This window comes from Panicum hallii, chromosome 1, assembly GCF_002211085.1.
Source record: "Panicum hallii strain FIL2 chromosome 1, PHallii_v3.1, whole genome shotgun sequence".
Taxonomy (NCBI): domain Eukaryota; kingdom Viridiplantae; phylum Streptophyta; class Magnoliopsida; order Poales; family Poaceae; genus Panicum; species Panicum hallii.
In genome coordinates this window covers 37,966,549-37,988,636 of record NC_038042.1, presented here as the reverse complement: position 1 = coordinate 37,988,636, position 22,088 = coordinate 37,966,549, and the positions used below count along the sequence as shown (strand labels likewise).

Here is a 22,088-nt window from a genome sequence, read left to right as displayed (position 1 = left end):
GGAGCGGTTTGAAACACGAAACACTCCTGAAAATAATGATTTCCAAGGGATGGTTCATATTTCAACATACCCTAAAAAGTAGAGATGATTTGCAGGGATGGGATGAAACACCAACTGCCCCTAAAAATAGATTTTTATGACCGAATGAATGAATTGCTACAGTGCACGGGCATGTTAGATCCTGTTTGGATCCAGCATGGCTAAATTTTAGTCTGTCATATCGGATATTTCGGATATTTAGTTACTAATTAGAAATGTTAAACGTAGACTAATGCCAAATCTAATTGCTAACCCCTAGACTAATTCGAGACATGAAATCTATTAAACCTAAATAATCCATGATTAGCCCATGCGATGCTATAATAAATATGTGCTAATTATAGATTAATTAGACTTAATAGATTCGTCTCGTGAATTAACCCTAGGTTTCTGCATTAGTTTTATATTTAGCTCATATTTAATCATTTTAATTATCATCGAAACATACGATGTAACAGGGCTAAACTTTAACCTTAGCATCCAAACATCCTTTAGTAGGGTGGACAACCTTTTTATCCGTTGCGAAAAAAATGAGACGATCCTACAAATAGTAGTTCGTAGTACCGTGGGTCACCCAACTTTTATCTGTTTTTGACGTATTGTTATCCACTACAATTGTGTAGCATAATTGACAGTAACTTATCTATTGAATCGGAACAATTTAGATGGTTTGTCACGTGGAGTACACGGTACTGTAAAATCTCTGTTACACAAAACTGAAAATTAAGCAAGCGAAAAGAAAAAAGAAAAGAGAGAGAGAGAAAACGAATGCGACGAGCTGTCAGTTTCGGAGCTACCGGGTGCGTGCTTTCTATAGGCTATTCCATTCTGGCGCTCCGTTCAACGTGCTCAGACATCCCGGCCGGACAGCGGCGGGCGCCACGCGCGCGATGACGCAACTAAGACGCTGGACTTGGAGCAGCCGCCGCGGATTCGGGGCTTTCTGCCTTGCCCGCTGCATCGTCGGTCTTGCCGGTGACCTCACTGGACTCGTCAAGGCCCGCCGGCTTGATCTTGCCTTTGCCACCCTTGCCGCGGCGCCCGGGCGCTGCGTCGGGCTTGCCGGACCCGAGCGGCAGGATGGGCTCGCTGATCTCCATGATGGACACGGTGTAGGGGCGCGCGGCGACGACCTTGACGAGCTTGGCGACGCAGGGCGCGCCGGGGGCGCCGAAGTACATCTGGCCGTCGTCAGCCTTGGAGTAGTTGAGGACTCCGAGGGCCTTGTCGGTGTTGGAGAGGAGCGTGGGGAGCAGCGCCGTGCGGGTCTTCATCTCGTCCAGCTTAATTGGGTCGAAGTAGCTGAGGAGGACGTGGTTCGCGACCGCCTGCCGCAGCTTGTCAGCGGGCAGAGCCACCAGGGACTTGACCGTCTTTTCGGGGACGACCAGCAGCGACGCCGCCTTGAGCTGGTTGGCCTCCCCCGCGACTTTGGTCTGCTCAAGGACCTTGGAGAACCCGGCGTACTGGGGCTTGTCGACGAGCATCTGAATCACGTCGAAGGCTGCCAGCTCTGCGGGCGAGACCGCGGCGAGGACGAGGAGGGAGAGCAGGATCTTGGAAGCCATGGTGGTTTACAGGGATGACCGACTTGTACGAATTACATCGATCGATCCATGGTTGAGCTTGGTTATAAAGGACCGGGAGAGTTGCTATCTTTGGCAAGGGGCACTCTCCTCCAGACATTCTCCTGTGTAGGCGCGCCATGACCGCCGTCGTCGGAGCTGCACCTGGACCCCCGCGGTTCGAGCGTCCACGCCTTTTTGGGCTGTGGCATGCGCATTTGCACACTTTGGTGGCGAGGAAAAAAAGGTAAATTCTTTGGTTTATTAAGAAAAAATGAGCCACTTAATTTATCTATTCAGAACAAATACTACTACTATCGACACCAATGTTACCTCAAATCATCATGGGTCCAATTACACGTAGGATTCTCATGTGAACTTTACCTTGTTTTAATTAATCAGTATTTTCAAGTAATCCTGTCCTTCCGAGTTCTGACAATGATGGAGGATCCGAAATTGCTTGGGATGATGATGATTTTCGGCAACCAAAATTGTGGTGATCGATCAGCTTGCTATATCATAGCGTTTGATGTTCTAGTTGAAGTACAAATCTCACAAGAGGCTTAATGTATGAAAACTTTGCCTAATTTATCTATTTTATTTATTGAAACAAGAGGATCCTTAATTTCAGACGTACCTCTATTGCTTGTCATAAGCAAAAAGATTGATGGGAGAGGAACGAAGAATGCAATTCTAATATATTTCTTTAGACTATCCAGTAGAGTGCACGGGCAGCGCGCACATGTTTTAAAAAAAGTAGTGAAAAAGAATTTTATATTTTATAAAAGATAGTTTGCCACGACTATTTCATTTTTTCATTGTGATGTCAAATTAGGTTCTGGTACAAAATCGATACTGTCATACTTAAATACAAACAAAACCTCGGTAGCATACGCAAATACACTAGGATTAAATACTAAATCAGATAATACGAAACTAAAGATAAAATAAGATGCAAGCATGGCATCCTCAACCAAAACTCTTATTTCTTAAATGCCTCTAGATTAAACTTTGATCTTAGTTCGCTTCATTGAGAGCCCCATAATATTTGCAGCTGGACCAATATCATCATCTCCGTCAGATCCTCCTAAGAAGTTGCTCAGCTCCTCTTTGCACATAAGCAGCCCCATATTTCTCCACAAACATAATGAACAGACTGACTACATAAACTTGCTCCTGCAACCTAAATAATTCATATCAAACAAATAAAAAATTTACAAACTGAAACAAACAGACAATTTCAATTTGAATTAGTACACTGCACTAATAAGGATTCTGAGGACAGTTAGCTTTCCTAGTTTAGCACATGTCAGTAGCAATCGTTAATTCAACACTACTTTCATATCACCATGAATCATTGGGAAGAAGCATTTGAACAAACATGAAGCCCTAATGGTGAAACTTCTCTATCTGCGATATCTTGCCGATCGCAGGGGCCCGCGGTGCACCCCTTTGTGTGTAGGCCCGGGGGAAACGGTTTGCAGGCGTGCCTGACCCAAGCACAGAGAGCAGATGTGGATTTTGACAGGTTCAGGCCACATGGAGACATAATAACTTACATCCTGCAAGGGGTGGTGATTGCTGCCGAAGGGCCAAGCTCAGAGGAGCTTGGTAATGGTGGAATACAAAGATTGTTCTCTCTGCTAGCTCTCCCCCCCCCCCCAAAAGTGTCTAACCCCTACACTCGCCTCGGGCATCCCCTTATATAATCAGGAGGTCACAACACTTTGCCTAGGTTCTGGATAAGAAGGTTAGGTAGGGTTGCACCATCATCGTTCGGTGATGACGTCCACCTCATCCAGATCATGTACGCTCCCATACGCTCCCCATGACGTAGGGCCAAGTCTCCCATGCTAGTAGTGGGGTGTGGTTGAGTCCGTACCCGAGGCTTTGCTCCGGCCAGCAACATGTCTCACCTCCTCATTTTCCCACGTGTACACGATCCACTTAGAATAGCAGGTCCGTCTGATAGAACCCGCTAGGGTTTGTTCCTGATCTTTTGATGAAAGTGGGGGGAAACTCGATTTGTGGAGGATCATCGTTGCGCTGCCCGACTACATCACCATAAGGGGTTGCACCTTAGCAACAGGTACACCGCCTCCGATTTGTTGTTGTTCTTGCTATACCAAGAACAATCTTGACCCTGCAAGCAAATCAAAGAACAAGTAAGAACAAGTGGACAAGCAAATAGCACATAGACCTTGCCCAGGGTGAATCTGATACACACAAGTTTGTGGTTCTAAATGAAGCAAATCAGGTGGTCTAATCAGCACACGCGTTTACAAGAAAGTAGCAGTAGCTAAACTTGCATCTAAACAAAAACCCTAGTCTCAAATGGTAGCTGCTACTTCTATTTATAGGGAGCATGCTACCAGGACGTGCTGGATGAGCCATCCAAACCCTAATGAAAGGAATTGGTGCTCGTAGCTTAAGAGGGGGAGGGGGTGAATTAGGCAAACTTAAAACCTTAATCTATGGCTCAAGCTAAATTGTACAAAATATAAACTAGAACACGTGATGTGCAACTACGGTTCATCTAGTGTGAAATCCTCATCCCAAAACAAGTCTTGCAACATATAGCCAATCCTAGCTTGATGCAACTCTAAGAAAGTAAAGGCACACAAGTTTCAAGAATGAAATGCGGAAATGTAAAGAGGGGGATGAGAGGAAGCAAACTCTTGACGCAAAGATTTATCTGGTGGTATCGGTAGGCACTAAGCCACCCCTCGTGCATGTTGTTGAAGCACTCACTGTCAGGGATAGATCCTCTGGGTACCGCAAGGAAGCTACCCATGAGAAAAAAGAAGTCTGATTCCTACTAGGATTCCACTGTAATCCTATTAGGACTCATACCTTATAATGCTACTAGAACTCCTACCTTGTAATCCTACTAGGAACCCCGTCCCCTAGGATATATAAAGGAGGGCAGGGATACCTAGATAAACAGAGAGCCAACAGAGAGAGCCAACAGGCAACTCAACGCCCAAGCGCAGGGCGCAATACACAACATCCCAAAATAGGACGTAGGGTATTACGCTACTCTAGTGGTCCGAACTTGTCTAAATTTGTGTCTTGTGTCCTTGCGTTCACCTTCAAGTTCCAGATCTGGCGATCCCTCACCAAATAATCACCTACGTTAGGGTATCCCTAGGTAGGCCGACGGTAAAAACACCGACAGCTGGCGCCCACCGTGGGGCCGATCGTCGCGATCATTGGGCGAATTTGAAGGACCTCTTCATCAACATCAATCCACTCAAGGTGGCGGATTGCTACTTCGTACGTATGCATCGGCGGATTGATTCATCAAGTTTGAGATCGGATCCTTTAGCGAACGGCTACATCAACCTCGACTACTCGGCTCAACTTCACCTCGTGCTGCAATGTCGATGCACCATAGCCGCTGACCTCGATGACCTGGTTCAACTTCGGCTTGTGCCACAATGTCCGCGCACAAAAGCGACGAGTTCGACTACTTCGACTCCTCGAGAAGGCTCGGCGGCCCGCTAGTGACTACTTCGACTTCACGAGAAGGCTCGGCGGCCCACCAGTGATCACTTCGACTTCGCGAGGATGATCGGCGGCCCGCCGATGACTACTTTTGCGCATTGCTCATCCTCTTTGTCGCATGACGACTACTTTCTGCTCGTTGTCTCCTCTTAATGGTCGCTAATTTACTCGAGTAGCAAATGCCTTAATCCGTGAAACCTCGAGTCTCTATTCATGACCTAAGCGACCCGTCCTGTATGAGCGAAGGCTAGAGACCTAAGCGACTTGTACATGATATGAGCGAAGGCTATAGACCTAAGCGACTTGTACATGCTATGGGTGAAGGCTAAACTGGGACCGGGTGAATGTAAAGGGTGGACTACTCAGGAGATTTAAATGGCCCAAAAAAGAGCTCGACACAGCAATTTTTACACCGAATTAATTTTGGTGTCTTCACAATATTACTGAGTACTACTCGGTATCTTCGCATTATGCTACATAATGTATGCATTGTCTTTTTTCAGATCAAGCTTCGGCAACAACCCTCCAGGTAGCACGGCATGCCATCGTAGTTCCGCTAGTTCCTAGGCTCGGGGGGCTGGGCAATGTACACTACTTGACATGGCTTCTTCGGCTCTCCTGGCTCGTAAGCTTGGGGGCTGGACGCCACAAAACTACTCAAAGACAACTCATATGAAGACTGAGAGTGCAGAAGAAACCCTAAGTCACCGCGCGGTTAAATAAACCAGCGGGAGGCTCAATTTCATTGTGTAGAAGGCGAAGAGTTTTTCTCGGGATTTCAGAGAAACACCAATGCCACGATTCTTGGATCCTTTTTCCAAACCTAAGGGTTTTGGATTCAAGGCTCAGGGGCTGCAGGATATGTGTCATCGACTATTTATTTTTCGAATATACTCGAAGGATAAGAAAAGAAGATTCAAGACTAATTTGATCCTCAGCTTGATTCTTTGATTCAACCTAAGGCTCGGGGGCTACTCCATATGGAGTGCGATTTTCCATCCCACGCCATACAAAAGAAGACTTGAAGCTGTTCGGGGCATGAGCACCTCATAGCCTCGATGCAACCAAGGAAGTACTCGAAGAAGACCTTCAAGATGGAGTTTCAGAAGAAGCCGAAGACTACTTCAGAAGTACTCGAAATGCCTTGCAGTACTCAGCTATGAAGAGCTCGGAGGCTTGTCAGCGATAGATCCCCTGGGAACCGCAAGGAAGTTACCCTTAACTTCTCTTCCTAGAGAACCCTTAACTTGCCACAAAGGCTAGGCCACTAAGGCTCACGCCAAGTTCCCCGGTTACCTTGATGCCGCCTTCACTACGGAGCTTCCCACGAATGAGGGGTCTCCTCATCCCCTGCACAATGCCGTCGTCGCTGCTCCATATCAAGATGGAGGGTCGAAGACTTGCCGGCGAGTCACCAAGACTCCAAGGGGCTGGCACACCAAGATTACAGCAGTGGTTCACTCTAGAACCAAACACAAGGCAACTACACCTTGCTCTCTCACTCTCTCTTGGCCTAATCTAGCACTAACACTCTCAAATATTTTGCTAAAGCCTATGGATGTGATCACTAAGTACGATGGTGGCTAGGATGTCCTCTTGATTGTGTACGAGCTTCCTCTAGACTCCACCAACCCCAAATGGGCGAGTAGAGGGGGTATAAATAGCCCAACAACTCAAAAGAGCTATTTCTCTAACGGCTAGTAACGGCTAAGTAAAAGTACAGTAGCACCGGTTTAACCTACGGTAGCGTCGGATCTTCTGGTGCCCCTTATATTGATTTCTTCACGCAAATATGCTCTCTGGACGTTCGTCTGGTCGAAGCACCGATGGTATTGTCGGATCAACTAACGCTTGTATTTTTGTACTTACCGGTTAAACATTTGAGTGCAGTTTAGTGTGCACCGGTTTAACCTACGTTAGCATCGGTTCAACCTACCCAAGCGTCAGATCAACCAGTCACTCACACGGATCAGCTTCATGATGCTTCGTATTTTGGTCATAACTATCTATTCCGAACTCCGATTTTGATGATCTTGCACTCTATGGAAAGCTTTTAATATGTTATATTACATTTTGAGTACCGGTTAAATGCCAAAAGACCGATACTGCATCGGTTTATCCGGTCACCTCTTTTCTCTCTCTGCTGCTTTTGTATTTTGATCATAACTTTTTACTTGTGACTACGATTTTGATGATCTTGGACTCTATTGTGACACCCTAGGTGTTTAGAACCCTAAGCAAGAAAATTTAAACATAGCATCATACATAATAACCCAGAATCATTGAAACAATGCATTTAATTATGTGTGTGCATATGCATGTGTATGAATGTGAATGCGCATGTGTATGTATGTGTTAATGTGAGACTTTTTCCTTTTGTGTTTATAACCTTTTCATGCTCCACATTTCATGACAAATGTAGTATAAAAACACACTCATATTTTAGTACCTTACAAAGTGTACTTCAAACACCATTTGCAAATTCAAAAGCGTACCTTAAAGCATAAAAATCATGCTTTCCTTTAGTATAGTCTGTCGGACGAGTCCCATTGAATTGCAGATTCATTTGTATAATTGGTGGCTGCATCCGAATGATGATCCTCTCAAGAGACTCTAAATATTCCCCTACATTTGCCATATGAGATCCCAGAGCGGAAGCACACTTCATGCAAGGGCGAGCACCTTGAGCAGAAATTCCTTATGGATTAGGTCTCCCTCGACCACGAGAGTGCAAAGGGAACTTAGGAACAGCCTTTCTCTTTGCCAAGCGATGAGCAATCGGTGATGCTTCCTCGGTTGCCTCAAAATTAGAAGATGGCGAAGATTCAATCTCCGAAGTTTGTGTCCTCTGTTTCCCTCTCTTTTCACAAGCCATCTGAGGAATATATGTTGGAAATTAGGATGGAATTGAAACAAGAATCAAAAGAGCCAGAATTGCAGGCGCCTGTCGGAAGTTCTGACCTGGGGGTGAAAGTTCCAATAGAGCCCAAGCCAAGCCAGTGATCCATGGAACAAGAGGTTGAGCCCACCAAACTTGACAAGATTCTAGACATGAGTGCTAGGATGTATATGGAAGCTGTCCCCTAAAGAAAATCATCTAACTCCTTCTACATTGAGAGATCGGGTGACGGGATTTTTGAATGATTTACCTTGAAGATTTCCCGCGCAAATCGGAGGAAAGATGATGGGGATCGGATCTTCCGAGGAGTGGAGAATCCAAAGATCCAAGCAATGAAATCCTACAGTTGAAACTTGAAATCCCCACAAGGATTTGAGAGAGGAGAGGAGAAGGCGTCGGTTTTGTATGAGGGAGTTAGGGTTCAAGAGAAAGAAGCCCAATAGGTATATATAGGTGTAAGAGAATCGTCGGAAGTTCCGATAGGGGGTCAGAAGTTCTGAGGGAAAAGAATTCGAACCCGAGGACCCTTGGTTGGAAGAATAATGATACTTCTGAGGGACATCGAAAGTTCCGACCAGGTGTCGGAAGTTTCGGCGGTGGCTTATTCTCTCGAAAAAGATATATTTTGAGATGAATAAATTTGGAGATTTTCATAGATATGGCTTGTAGACATATGAGACAACTTGACGCTTAGTGATCAGCCACAAACAACAATACATAACAATGATCACAAGGCTCAAGTTTTGATCCAAAGATCAAAAGCCAAATTTTGAAAAACAACTGAACACAAATAAATCCACTTTTCCTATCTAGGCAACAATCAAGTATGTGCAATAAGTCAGCCAAGTTATGAGAATCCAAGATATTTAGTTCATTCCTCAAATCACAAAACTTTTGATCATCTAGAGGCTTAGTGAATATTAGCAAGTTGCCGTTCAGTGCTCACATGACATAAAGCAATATCTCCCTTAGCCTCATGATCTCGTACGAAGTGTTGCACCGGATTTTTAGCTAGCTTGATGGCACTCTCATTGTCACCCAACTGTGGAATCTTACAAAACTTACAATCAAAGTCACTCAACGTTTGCTTCATCCATAAGAGTTGGACACAACAAGCACCCACTGCAACATATTCAGCTTTGGCGATGGATAAAGCAACCAAATTCTATTTCTTAGAACTTCAAGACACTAGGGACCTTCCAAGAAATTGGCAAGTCCCTATTGTACTCTTTCTATCAACCTTACAACCAGCATAATCCGAATTGGAATAGCCAAGTAGGTCAAAAGTGGAGCCTTTATGATACCACAAGCCAAGGTTAGGAGTGTGTGCTAAATATCTCAAAATTCTCTTAACAGCCATTAAGTGGCATTCCTTAGGATTGGCTTGAAATCTTGCACACATGCACACACTAAGCATAATATCTGGCCTAGAGTCACAAAGATAAGAAGAGAGCCAATCATAGAGCTATATACCTTTTGATCAACCAACTTCCCTTCTTCATTTAGATCTAGATGATCATTTATTGCCATGGGTGTCTTGATGGGCTTGGCGTCGGCCATGTCAAACTTCTTGAGCATATCCTTCACATACTTGGTTTGACATATGAAAGTCCCTTTCTTTATTTGCTTGACTTGAAATCCAAGGAAGAACTTCAATTCACCCATCATGGACATCACAAATCTTTTGGTCATGATCCTACTAATTTTCTGACAAAACTTTTTATCAGTAGAACCAAATATATCGTCATCGACATATATTTGGCAAACAAAAATATCCTTATCAATTTTGTGAGTAAAGAGAGTAGAATCAGCTTTGCCCATTTCAATGTCGTTATTGAGAAGAAAATCCTTAAGGCATTCATACCATGCTCTAGGAGCTTGCTTAAGCCCCTAGAGTGCCTTATGGAGCTTGTACACATGGTTTGGAAATCTTGGATCTTCAAAACCTGGCGATTGTTCCACATACACCAACTCGGATAGGTGGCCGTTCAAGAATGCACTTTTCACATCTATTTGATAAAGCTTGAAATCATGGTGAGTAGCATAGGCTAATAATATGCAAATTGACTCAAGCCTAGCTATTGGTGCATAAGTTTCACCAAAATCCAAACCTTCAATTTGGGTGAAACCTTATGCAACTAACCTTGCCTTGTTTCTTGTGACGACACCATGTTCATCTTGCTTGTTCCGGAAAACCCATTTCGTGCCGATTACATTTTGCTTGGGTCTTTCAACCAACTCTCATACCTCATTTCTTGTGAAGTTGTTTAGTTCTTCTTGCATGGCAATCACCCAATCCAGATCATCAAGTGCTTCTTCTACCTTGAGAGGTTCCAAAGAGGAAACAAATGAGTAATGTCCACAAAAGGTTGCTAAACATGAACAAGTAGTTACCCCTCTTCGAATACTCCAAAGAATGTTGTCAACGGGATGATCTCGTTGAACACTTTGATGAACTCTTGGATGAGGCACTTGTGATTGGGGTTGACTTGGTCCAGCATCATCATCTTCAACTTGCGGTGCATCTACTTGAGCTTCTCCAGCTTATTCTCCACCTTGATCAATGCCATGAACTTGGTCGTTACCATGAGCTTGACTTTGATCTTGAGATTGTTGAGAGCTTGATGGTTCAAATCTTGTTGATGATGACGGGTCATTGTTTCTTTCTTCAACCGGTACTTGAGCTTCAACTTCACGTGGCCTCACTTCACCCAAGCCCATCCTCATGATTGATAGACTTGGTGGTTCTTCCTCATCTACAGGGTTTTTATTAACTTGCTCTACTTGAGAGCCGTTGGATTCATCAAAAGTCACGTCTACCGTGACCTCAACACAACCGGTGGTTTTGTTGAAGACACGATAGGCGTGTTCGTTAGTACCATAACCAAGTAGAAAACCTTCATCAACCTTTGAGCTTTTGGATTTCTTGTTAAGTATGAAACACTTACTCCCAAAAACTCTAAAGTAGTACACTTTGGATTTGTTACCGGTAATGATCTCATAGGGTGTCTTGCCCAAATACTTGTGGAGGTAGAGACGGATGATAGCATGATAAGCCGTGTTGATTTCTTCAGCCCAAAAGATATCCGAAGTCTTTGTCACACCCTAAAATATTCAATTTTAGGATGTGAATATCTTTTACAATGTGTTTATTTATCTTTAGGTGTTTTTGAGAATTTTTCAGAATTTTCGGGAAATTATTCTCTATTTCCGTAGAGCTAAATCCATTTATTGGAAAGCTCTAAAATCTTTTTGGACTCGTCGTGTCCTGGGTTTTCCCTGAGATTTTTGGGATTCTTTAGGATATATTTTTCGTGGTTTAAAAGATTTCTCTGGGCTTTTCTAGATTGATTTTAATCTTGAAAATATGTTCTAGAAAATGAATTCGTTTTCTTTTCATCTTGAGCTGGATTCAACTCATTTTGGGTCTATTCCGCCTTAAACCCTACAAACATGCCGCATGCGAGCTTCAGCTCGGTCACCACCACTATCTCATCGTGTGTCGCGTTTCAACGAGAAAATAGACCAGAAGCTTCTCTTTGAGGAACTCTATCTCAGAGTTTGATTCCTCGTTGATGCAAGGTCCTGAACTGATCTGAGAATGACCCAGCCTGATCTCTCTCTCTCTTTTCTACTTCACGTTCTCAAATAGCCCGTTCATGTTCAACCAGCATTGCCAGGACGTTTTCATGTTTAGTGTCCACCTAAACCTGTTTCGGCCCATAACCAAAATCGCTCGACCACTCTCGTTTCCTCTCTCCTTTACTTCTTCCTTCCTCTCTTTGCTAGCTAACCTGTGGGGCCTGTTGGTCAGCCCAATCTCGTTTCTTCCATGGGCAATCTGGACTCAAGGACGAGTCCCAGCCCAATGCACCGCCTCATCCCAGTTTGCCAAACCCCTGGCCTCCGCGGCCCTATAAACCCCGCACACAACCTTAGGCCCGCATCTCCTCCTACTCGCCCTCCCCCCTACACATCTACCACCGTCGCCTCCTCCCTGTTTCCCCGCAGCCCCCTATGCGCTTGCGTCTCAATGCCTGAGGCTCAGCATCACCGTGCGTCTAGGCCTGTCGCCGCCCCTTGTACACTGCCCTCACGCCCTGTCAAACCCGGGGCCACCGGGCTGGGCACATAACGTAGTTTAAAGAGGTCTAAGAGATTAAGTCCGTCTTATCTCTTATTCATCTTGTTTATCTCTTATTTATTCCGTTTAAATAAGAGATAAGGCGAACCGATACAGGGGGAATCTACTCGAGATATGTTCTGGTACGATTCCTTAGCTGGTATTGGTTAGTATCTTTGTAACCCTAGCCTCTCAGATATATAAGGGAGGTCAGGGACCCCTCCCAAAAGACGATCTCTAGGTCATTCTACACCTAAGGCAATACAAACCACCATACAGGACGTAGGGTATTACGCGCTTTGCGGCCCGAACCTGTCTAAGCTTTGTGTTCCTTGCACCTTCGAGTTCCTGATCTTGGCATCTCCTCACCCAAAACTTACCACCTTGGGTATATCCCTCGGTGGGCAGCCGATTAAACACCGACAGCTAGCACGCCAGGTAGGGGAGCGCGTCGAAGATCCACCGGCGAGCTCGATGGCATCTTTCAATTTCATCAGGTCAGTTCCCTCTCAGGGTACGACATTCGTTTTTGGCTCGTGGGTCTGCATTACAGATGGTGTGGACAACTTTCGGCGATTCCTCGTCGACATGAGGCCGAAGACCTTCGCTGCGGATCCTCGTAGCAACCTCGACAAGTTCGTCGACGGGCTCGACAACTTGCCGCTCCATGCCTCTGCAGCACAGATTGAGATGGAGTCTGCTCCAGGCTCGACTTCTTTTGGTGTTGCGACAACTCCCCCTGGTTTGGACTTGTTCCAATCTAGGGATCTGCATAGCCAATCTCAACTCGGCTCATGCAAACCGGCCACTGATCTTCAGGAGGCCAATGTCTCTGGGTCTCTCTCCATGTTAGAGAAGGACCTGGACTCGCTGCTCCAGGGCAGAAAGCCGGAAGCCACCGCGTGTCAGGGGCTTCGGGTTGTTCTGGTACTAGTGATCTGGTGATCACCTCTTTGCTGGAGGGGCGCATTGTGCTTTGGAAGGGCATGATGCTCTCCGATCTACTCGAGGCAGAGGGTCAACTTGTGGCTCACCTCGAGCCCTTGTGGCAGGCCATTGGCTACCGCAGCGGAGGGGTCGACTGAACTAGTTGACAAAAGCTCTCATGAGCTTTCCTCCCGCCAGGTGCTGATGGCCGAAGAAGGCGAGGACGATGGGGACCTTCCCATCATCAACTTTGAAGCGGTCTCCGAAGATGAGATCATGGCCAACGCCGGCGACGAGAACGACGCCGACCGTGAGCGCGGAGGGCCAGGAACAAGGCCCGCACAATCCGGCGGAGGAGGGCCAACGAGCGTAGGCGATCTATGCATCGCGAGCTTGACCCTGAGTTTGTCGCCGTAAGCGAGCGGGGTTTCAGGACTCCGGTGGCCAACATCGCCAGGGTAACAGCCATCCTTGAGCGCAGCCACGATCCGGAAGTGCGTCAAGCACTTCTTTACGCGCAGAGGGCTTGGATCCAGCTGGATCAGCACAACCCGGCGTCCACCATTAGGGAGGAGCGCGTGGGTGAGAGTCGAAGTCAGGCTCACAGCCGAACGGCTGGCGGCCGTCCTCGACACCAGCTCAGCAATGACAACGCTCGCGGGAGCCAGGCTCCTGGCGGGAGGCAGCAGCCACTGCAAGGGGGTCATCCGCGGCAGGCCAATCATCGACCTTCTCCAGAGGACCTGCGCCAGCACATCAATGAAGGTCGCGATGCGCGGACAGTGATCTCCTCCAGGTGCAAGGTCCGCGAAGAAGTCGAAACTGAAGGTACTGACTGTAGCGACCGATTCCCTGCTTTTTCTGCTCGTTTTAGCAGCTACAAGTATCCAGAAGGCTTCAAACCGATCGGCATTACCAAGTACGACGGCAAGCAAGCTCCTCAGCAGTGGCTCCGTTGCTACTCCACGGCCATTGAGGTCACAGGGGGGTCAAATATCACCAAAGTCATCTGCTTCCCGATGGCTTTGGACCCTGCACCGCTTACTTGGTTGGAAAGCCTCAACAACAACTCAATCGACTCCTAGGAGCGCCTTAAGAAGGTCTTCATCGACAACTTTCAGGGAGCGATTGCTCGTGTAGGTACTCGTCACGATCTTGCTCAGTGTAAGCAGGAACGTAATGAGCTCCTGCGGTCCTACACACGTCGCTTCTTCGACGTTCGCGCCACCATCGCCAATATCTCGGAGGATGACATCATCGATTGTTTCTACAACGGCATCACCGACTCGGGCATCTACAGGGATTTCGGGCGGAACAGGCCGAAGACTGTTGCGGGCCTTCGTGATATGATGCACGATTGGTCCGAACAGGAGGAGAAGATGCGGGAGCGGTTCCCGCGGCGTCAAGATAGCAATCTGCGGTGCCTAAACGACAACCGCAACAACAAAGGCCAGCGGGACTTTTCGGATCCGCCCCAGAAACGAAAGCCAGATGATGTCATCGCGGCTATCGATCGTCCTTCACGGGGCAAGAAGTTGACGACGCAGGAGGAGTTTGAGAAGCTCCTGCAGAAGAAGTGCCCTTGGCACCCAGGTGCCAATCATGCCGCCATTGACTGCTACTACCTTCGGAGGACGTTCAGCAACTCCGGTGGTGGCAAGAAGAACAAGAAGCCTGCGGACAAAGAACCCGAGGATGACGAGGATCACGGGCGCAACCCGAAGTTGCAAGACGCCTCGAAGGTTGTCAACGTCATCTTCGGTGGAGATGAGGAATTTGGTTCCAGGCGGGACCAGAAGTTGCTTCTCCGGGAGATTTTGTCTATTGAGCCGGCGGTACCACGACCACTCCGTTGGTCGGAGGTCTCCATCTCATTCTCTCGCGACGACCAGTGGACGAGCTTTTCAGAGCCCGGTAAATTCCCCTTGGTCATGGATCCTGTGGTGGCGGAGGTTAAGCTCACCAAGGTCCTCATCGATGGCGGGAGCGGGCTCAACCTCATTTTCGTCAGCACTCTGAAGAAAATGGGCCTGGATTTCAAGGACATACTGGATCCCAGCAAGTCCCCCTTTTACAGCATCATCCCAGGTAATGTGGCACACCCGCTTGGTACGATGGTCCTCCCAGTCACCTTCGGCACGCGGGAGAACTATCGTACCGAATTCATCAAATTCGAAGTAGCTAACTTCGAATCTTCTTACCATGCCATATTGGGTCGTCCGGCACTCACCAAGTTCATGGCAGTGCCGTATTACATCTATCTGCTTCTTAAGATGCCAGGACTCAGTGGAGTACTCACCCTCCGTGGCGACTTGAAGAAGTCATATGATTGCAATCAGGAGGCGATCCAGTATGCTTTGACTACTCGCGTGCCAGATGCTTCGGGAGAAGTACTCGCGGCCGCGCAGCAGCTTTCCTAATCCGGACTGGAGATTCCTTCCAAGAAGGCCAGTAAGTCGAGCATCCAGTCGACTGATGGCGTGGCCCTCAAGATGATCCAGCTTCAGGAGGGAGATTCATCTAAGACCGCTGTCATCGGTGCAGGCTTAGGTGACAAATAGGAACTCGCGCTCGTCAGCTTCCTACGGGCTAACCGAGACATATTCGCATGGAAAGCAGTGGATATGCCAGGAGTGCCCAGGGAGTTGATCGAGCATGCTTTGAATGTACACCCGAAGGCTACACCTAAAATGCAACGCCTGCGAAGGTTTGCCCATGATAAGCGTGAGGCCATTAAACGGGAGATCGCTAAGCTTCTCACGGCTGGATTCATTAAAGAAGTAATCCATCCAGAGTGGGTAGTGAATCCCGTTCTTGTAAAGAAAAAGAATAATGAATGGAGAATGTGTGTCGACTACACTGATCTCAACAAGCACTGCCCAAAGGACCATTTTGGGCTGCCGCGCATTGACCAAGTTGTCGATTCGATGGCTGCTTGTGTCCTTCTCTATTTTCTTGATTGTTATTTAGGTTATCATCAAATCGCGCTTAAGGAGGTGGACCAAATCAAGACTGCATTCATCACCCCGTACGGGACTTACGCCTACAAAACAATGTCCTTCGGGTTGAAGAATGCAGGAGCAACCTATCAGCGTGCGATCCAGATGTGTTTCGCAGATCAGCTGCACCGGAATGTTGAGGCTTATGTGGACGACGTCGTCATCGAGACCAGGGCATCCAACGACTTGATAGCAGATTTGGAGGAAACATTTAGCAGTCTGTGCAGATTTCGGTGGAAACTCAATCCCACCAAGTGTGTTTTTGGAGTACCTTCAGGGAAATTGCTCGGGTTCATCGTCAGCAACCGGGGCATCGAAGCCAACCCTGTAAAGATCACGGCCATCACTGATATGGAGGCTCCGGCCACAATCAAGGATGTGCAGAAGTTAACAGGTTGTATGGCGGCCCTGAACAGGTTCATCTCTCGACTCGGGGAGAGAGGACTACCTTTCTTCAAGCTCCTGAAACACCAAGATAAGTTCCAATGGATGGAGGAGGCCAAGCGAGCCTTGCAGGATCTGAAACATCATCTCCAGTCACCTCCGATCCTTACAGCACCATTGCCAGGGGAGGATCTACTACTTTACATCGCGGCAACAACTCATGTTGTCAGCAGTGCTATTGTAGTCGAGCGAGGTGAGGAAGGCCATGCGTTTGGAGTGCAGAGGCCTGTCTACTTCATCAGCGAGGTCCTCTCCGAATCCAAGGTACGGTATCCAGCTGTTCAAAAGCTTTTATATGCAGTCTTAATCACATCAAGAAAGCTACACCATTACTTCGACGAGTACATGATTACTGTGATCACGGATTTCCCATTGGGGGATATTCTTCATAATCAAGACGCCACGGGGTGCATATCCAAGTGGACAGTGGAACTGGGGGCTTTGTCAATCGACTTCAAGCCACACACTGCAATCAAGTCACAGGCTCTAGTCGACTTAATGGATGAATGGAGGGAGAATCAAGTCCCCACTCCAGTAGACAAGCTAGAGCACTGGACCATGTACTTTGATGGGTCCCTCAAGCTCGACGGCGGCGGCACTGGTGTTCTGCTTATTTCTCCACGAGGTGAACAATTGAAATATGTCCTTCAGATCCTGTGGGCGGTATCTAACAATGAAGCCGAGTATGAAGCCTTGCTTCACGGGCTTCGTTTGGCGCTATCACTAGGGATCAAGTGACTACTTGTATATGGCGATTCCCTTCTTGTTGTTCAACAGGTCAACAAGGAATGGGACTGCAACAAGGAGACGATGGATGCTTATGTACAGGAAGTGCGCAAGTTGGAAAGCAACTTCTCTGGTTTGGAGGTTCACCATGTATTGCGGGAGCACAATGTTGGCACGGATATCCTGTCCAAACTGGGGTCAACACGTGCTCAGGTCCCACCGGGAGTCTTCGTCCAGGAGCTCAAGAAGCCATCCATTAAGTCTTCTCCGCAGGTAACCATCGACGCGGGTTCAAAACAACCCGATCGAGAGGTTATGGTGCTAGGGGAGGACTAGCGAGAGGTTTTTATCGACTTCATTCGAGATCAAAGACTACCAGCGGGAATTGATGCCAAGAGCATGGAGGCGGCACGCGTCCTATGAAGGAGCAAGGGTTTCATCCTGGTCGATGGCAAGCTTTATCGGCATGGCGCTCGGTCGGGAGTTCTCATGAAGTGCGTCACAAAGGAAGATGGTTATGACATACTGCGGGAGATCCACGAGGGCGTCTGCGCAAACCATGCGACTTCAACAATGCTGGTGGGGAAAGCATACAGGGCCGGTTTCTGGTGGCCCACCGCAGTCACCGACGCGGAAGATCTTGTGCGCAGGTGCCAAAATTGTCAATTCTTCGGCAAACAGACTCATGTTCCAGCCCATAGCCTCATCACTATACCGCCATCCTGGCCTTTTGCTTGTTGGAGCCTTGACATGATCGGGCCCTTCACGATGGCGCCAGGCGGTTTCACCCACGTTCTGGTGGCTATTGACAAAAGTTTACTAAGTGGATTGAGTACAAGCCGATAGCCAAGCTCACGCCAGATCGGGTCGTCGACTTCATCTCAGATATTTTGCATCATTTCGACTTCCCCAACACCATCATCACGGACTTGGATCAAACTTCACGGCAAACCAGTTCTGGGAGGTCTGCGAGAATGCTTGCATTGAAGTTAAATATGTCTCGGTCGCACACCCAAGGGCCAATGGACAAGTTGAAAGGGCGAACGGCTTGATAATTGACGGTCTCAAGAAGAGACTTTATGATGAAAACAGCAAGAAGGGAGGCAAATGGGTGCATGAGCTGCCACATGTCATCTGGGGGCTTCAGACTCAGCCGTCCAAAGCCACAGGACAAACACCTTTCTTCCTCGTATATGAATATGAAGCTATTTTACCAGCCGATATCATGTGGAAGTCTCCAAGGGTCGAACTGTACAATGAAGGCGAGGCGGACGAGGCGAGCCAGTTAGAGCTCGATTCTATGGAGGAAGCTCGCTGTACCGCTCTTATTCAGTCAGCTCGGTACCTGCAGGGGATCCGGCGATATCATGATCGCAATGTCAGGGAGCGGTCATTCAGCGTTGGTGATTTGGTCTTGCGTCGCATTCAGGACGAATCTGGCCTACACAAGCTCAACTCAAGGTGGGAGGGCCCGTTCGTCATCAAGTAAGTTACAAGGCCAGGGTCTTATCGGCTACAATATCCTGACGGTCAGAATGTCCCAAACTCCTGGAACATTCAGAACCTGCGCAGGTTCTACCCATAAGACGAGGCCCGGTGATAGCTGAATCCCCGGGGGCTTAGAAGATTTTTTTTCCTCGAATCAATTTGGAGGCTATGAGCCACAAGATTCGGGTTGCACACTCCCTCTTATGCACACGATGGCCACGGTCACGTGCGAACACTTATATAAATCGACTTCTTGTCATGAATGTCGCGGGGGCTACGGCCACATTCATACTCTTTTGACTTCAGTTTCTGACGGAACCCTCGGCTCCGTCCAACTCCTCTACATATCGATTTCTGCCGCGACCTTGGATGGTCGCACGTGACAGCAGTCGCATTTTTCCCAACATAATCGACCCGTTCGACTGGTTTATTCCCAGTTTGTTGGATGAGCTCATGCAAAGAGCTGCCTCGACTACATCCTGCGTGTTTGCACCCAGAGTAGTCTTGTCCCTGCCAAGAGCACGGCATACCAGCGGCGACGCCCGCATTCGCTTCCAGCAAGTCCGATCCGTCCGTCCGGGTCCTATCCAACTTGCGGAGTGCACTCCTGTAAGGAGCAACCCTGACTACGTCCAGAGTAGATACACTCGGGGCAGTTTTGCCTTAAAGCTTGGCAATTGCGCGACGATGCTCGCGTTCTTTTCTAACAGTTTTAGACCCACGAGTTCGGGTTGTGGACAACTTGTTAGATAGGTTCCTACATGGAGCTATGGCTACCTTTAGGGTCGTTGCACCCAGGGTAGTGTCTACTACCTACGCCTTGTAAGACTGGATACCAATTCAGCCTAGGCACATACACGAGTAGTGCCATCAAAAGAAACCATATATACAAGGAAGTGAATACCTGTTTTCATTATCCTAATCCTGCATTACACTTTGAACTATGTGTTCTGATACAGGCTGAGCCTCTAGGAGGTATCTGTCGAATTGCTCCTCGGTGCAGTCTGCCGCCATGCCTTGAGCAAATATCTCCAGCTTCACGCTCGACAGGAAGGACTTCACGATTGCGAGGGCGTTGTTGACGCACGTGACAGGTGCCTCGGAAAGGATCTTCATCACTTTCTTGGGGGCCTCGCGGAGACACTCTAGCAGAGGCCAGGGGTTTGCTTCGCCTTCTTCTGGTGGATCCACCATGTCCACCAGCTCCCGGGCGGCCCCCCTGAGGCCTTCAAGTTCGTCGCCCATCGTCTTGATTCGCTGAAGGCTATTGACGAACTGTTGTTCAGTGTCACCGATCACCTTCTGCAGCCTCTCGACGTCATCTGTACGGCGATAGAGCAGGTTCTTCACGTCAGTAAGTAGCTCTTCTTTACTGATTAAGATTCTCCTAAGCTCTGTAGTGGATAGCTTTTCAGAACCCAGGTTGAGTCATACAGCGCAAGTACACGAGGGAAGTAATGGTTTACCTTGGTGCGCCTTCTTTTGCTCCCTAAGCTGCTCCTTATGTGCCTCGAGCTCCTTCTTCTGCTCCTCGAGTTGTCATTGGAGCTCGGCATTGACCTTCTCAAGATGAACGTTCTCCGTATTCTCATCGTCAAGGCGCTTCCTCAGGGCAGCGAGTTCCTTGCGGTCGCGGGCAAGAGTCTTCAATTCTTCTGCGTGCCTCCGGGAGTGGGCGATCACACTCTGCATAAACAAGGGGAAATCCAGATTAGCAACTCGATATAGCCACTGGCAGAAAGGCTCTCAGGTCTTACCATGGTAAAGTCATGCGCCTTCTTGAGGTTCTCTACATTGCCATCCGTCAGCAGCAGGTCATCTGCCGGGTCGGCGGCAACGGCAACTTGACAACCAGACCCGGCTTGCAGCAGCTCAACGGGTCTCCCGGAGGTTCCCACGACTTCTTCTGTAGTCAGCTGCTGTGCACCTGCAATCACAAATATTCTCAGCATACAGCATGCGGACTCCGGAGGTTCCCACGACTTCTTCTGTAGTCAGCTGCTGCGCACCTGCAATCACAAATATTCTCAGCATACAGCATAAAGCATGTAGGAGCAGTGCTAGGGGTCTCGACTTGTTTCTCGCCCCTGGCCCCGATCTCGACTTGTCGGAGCTCAGGCGGCGGCAGGTCGGGCAGCGTCGCGTCCGTCCCAGGGGCTGGCTCCGCGGGCGCTGACCCCTCTGGGGCCGATGCCTCGGGGGCTGACGCAACGGCGACTGGCCTAGCACTTGATGATTCCTCCCGGGTCGGGGACCCAGGGGCTGGGGTAGTCGAAGCTGGCGTCAGCTGCAGGTCCGTGCCACTTGCAGCACTAATGAAGTCGAAGTTAGTCAACACATAAGTCGAAAGATCAAATCATTTGCTGTGCAACCAGAGGCAGACTCACAGTACAAATTTCTTCTTAATGGCTCTCTTCATCCGCACGGCCTGACGCGGCGTCCCCGTTGCCGGCGGCAGGGTTTCACCAGCTTGTGGCGCGGTCCCCGCCACGGCGATGGTGATGGCGGCAGCGGCCGTCGGGCTCGTCCTTTCTTCCTCGGGCTCGGCCCGGGTGGAGGACGCGGAAGGACTACAAGAGGATGTTCTAAGTACAACTCAGCATTAAGGTACCGCATTACAACAAACCAGTAGGCTCTTACCCGGTGGTTTCGAGTTCCTGCGCCTTGCGTTTGCGCACCAGTCGATGGCCTTGCGGCACCAGCGGCAAAGCACTGGTCAAATCCACGCTTTGCTCAGAGGAGTTGTCCCGGCGTGCTTCTCCTTCAACTCCTTCCCCCGCCTGCGAGCTCACGCCCTCGGTGGACTCGCTGCTGCGTTGAGCTGCAGCAAGGTGAGCCTTCTTGGCTTCAGCGGCGGTAGTGGGGAGGAGGTGGTCTAGTCGGGGGATGTCGGGTCACGGCGGGTAGCTGCGGTACAGCTCTATGTGCCCCTGCAGAGAGTTCTTCAGTTAAGTAATGGAGTAACAGAGGTTATCTTCAGCAAAAAATAAGTCGAATACTCACTGGTTTGGGCGGATTTCGTGCGAAAAACAATGTGGGCACGTACGGCACGGCGTCCACGTCCAGCAGCACCCGCTGAACTCGCTGGAGCACGGCTTCATCTGGCAAATCCTCTGCGCACATGCGAGAAGGATCAGCGGGGTCTGTGTACTCGAATCCCAGGCGATGGCGCTGTTGGATGGGTTGGACGCGGCGTTTGTAAAATGCGAACATGACAGAGGCGCCGGTCACTCCCTTCTTCTTCTGTGCCTTTATGACGTCCAGCAGCTCCTTGACCTGATCCATCTCCCCACCGGAGGGTTCGAGATTCCACTCTCCCCTCACTACAGGTGGTCTGTTTGACTTCGTCGGGAGATGGGGAGCATGGTTCT

The 22,088-nt window shown here is 48.6% G+C and overlaps 1 protein-coding gene across 1 annotated transcript; it reads right to left on the bottom strand.

The window, feature by feature from the left end:
* Positions 1 to 938: 938 nt before the first annotated feature.
* Positions 939 to 1,607, bottom strand: LOC112897001 (fasciclin-like arabinogalactan protein 3). Its single transcript, XM_025965164.1, has one exon. It carries the CDS (start codon positions 1,605 to 1,607, stop codon positions 939 to 941), a length of 669 nt encoding a protein of 222 aa, XP_025820949.1.
* Between the last annotated feature and the right edge of the window lie 20,481 nt (positions 1,608 to 22,088).

What these genes read in the sequence shown, in the direction of transcription:
- LOC112897001 (XM_025965164.1), bottom strand. Translation starts at nt 1,607, where the DNA reads ATGGCTTCCAAGATCCTGCTCTCCCTCCTCGTCCTCGCCGCGGTCTCG.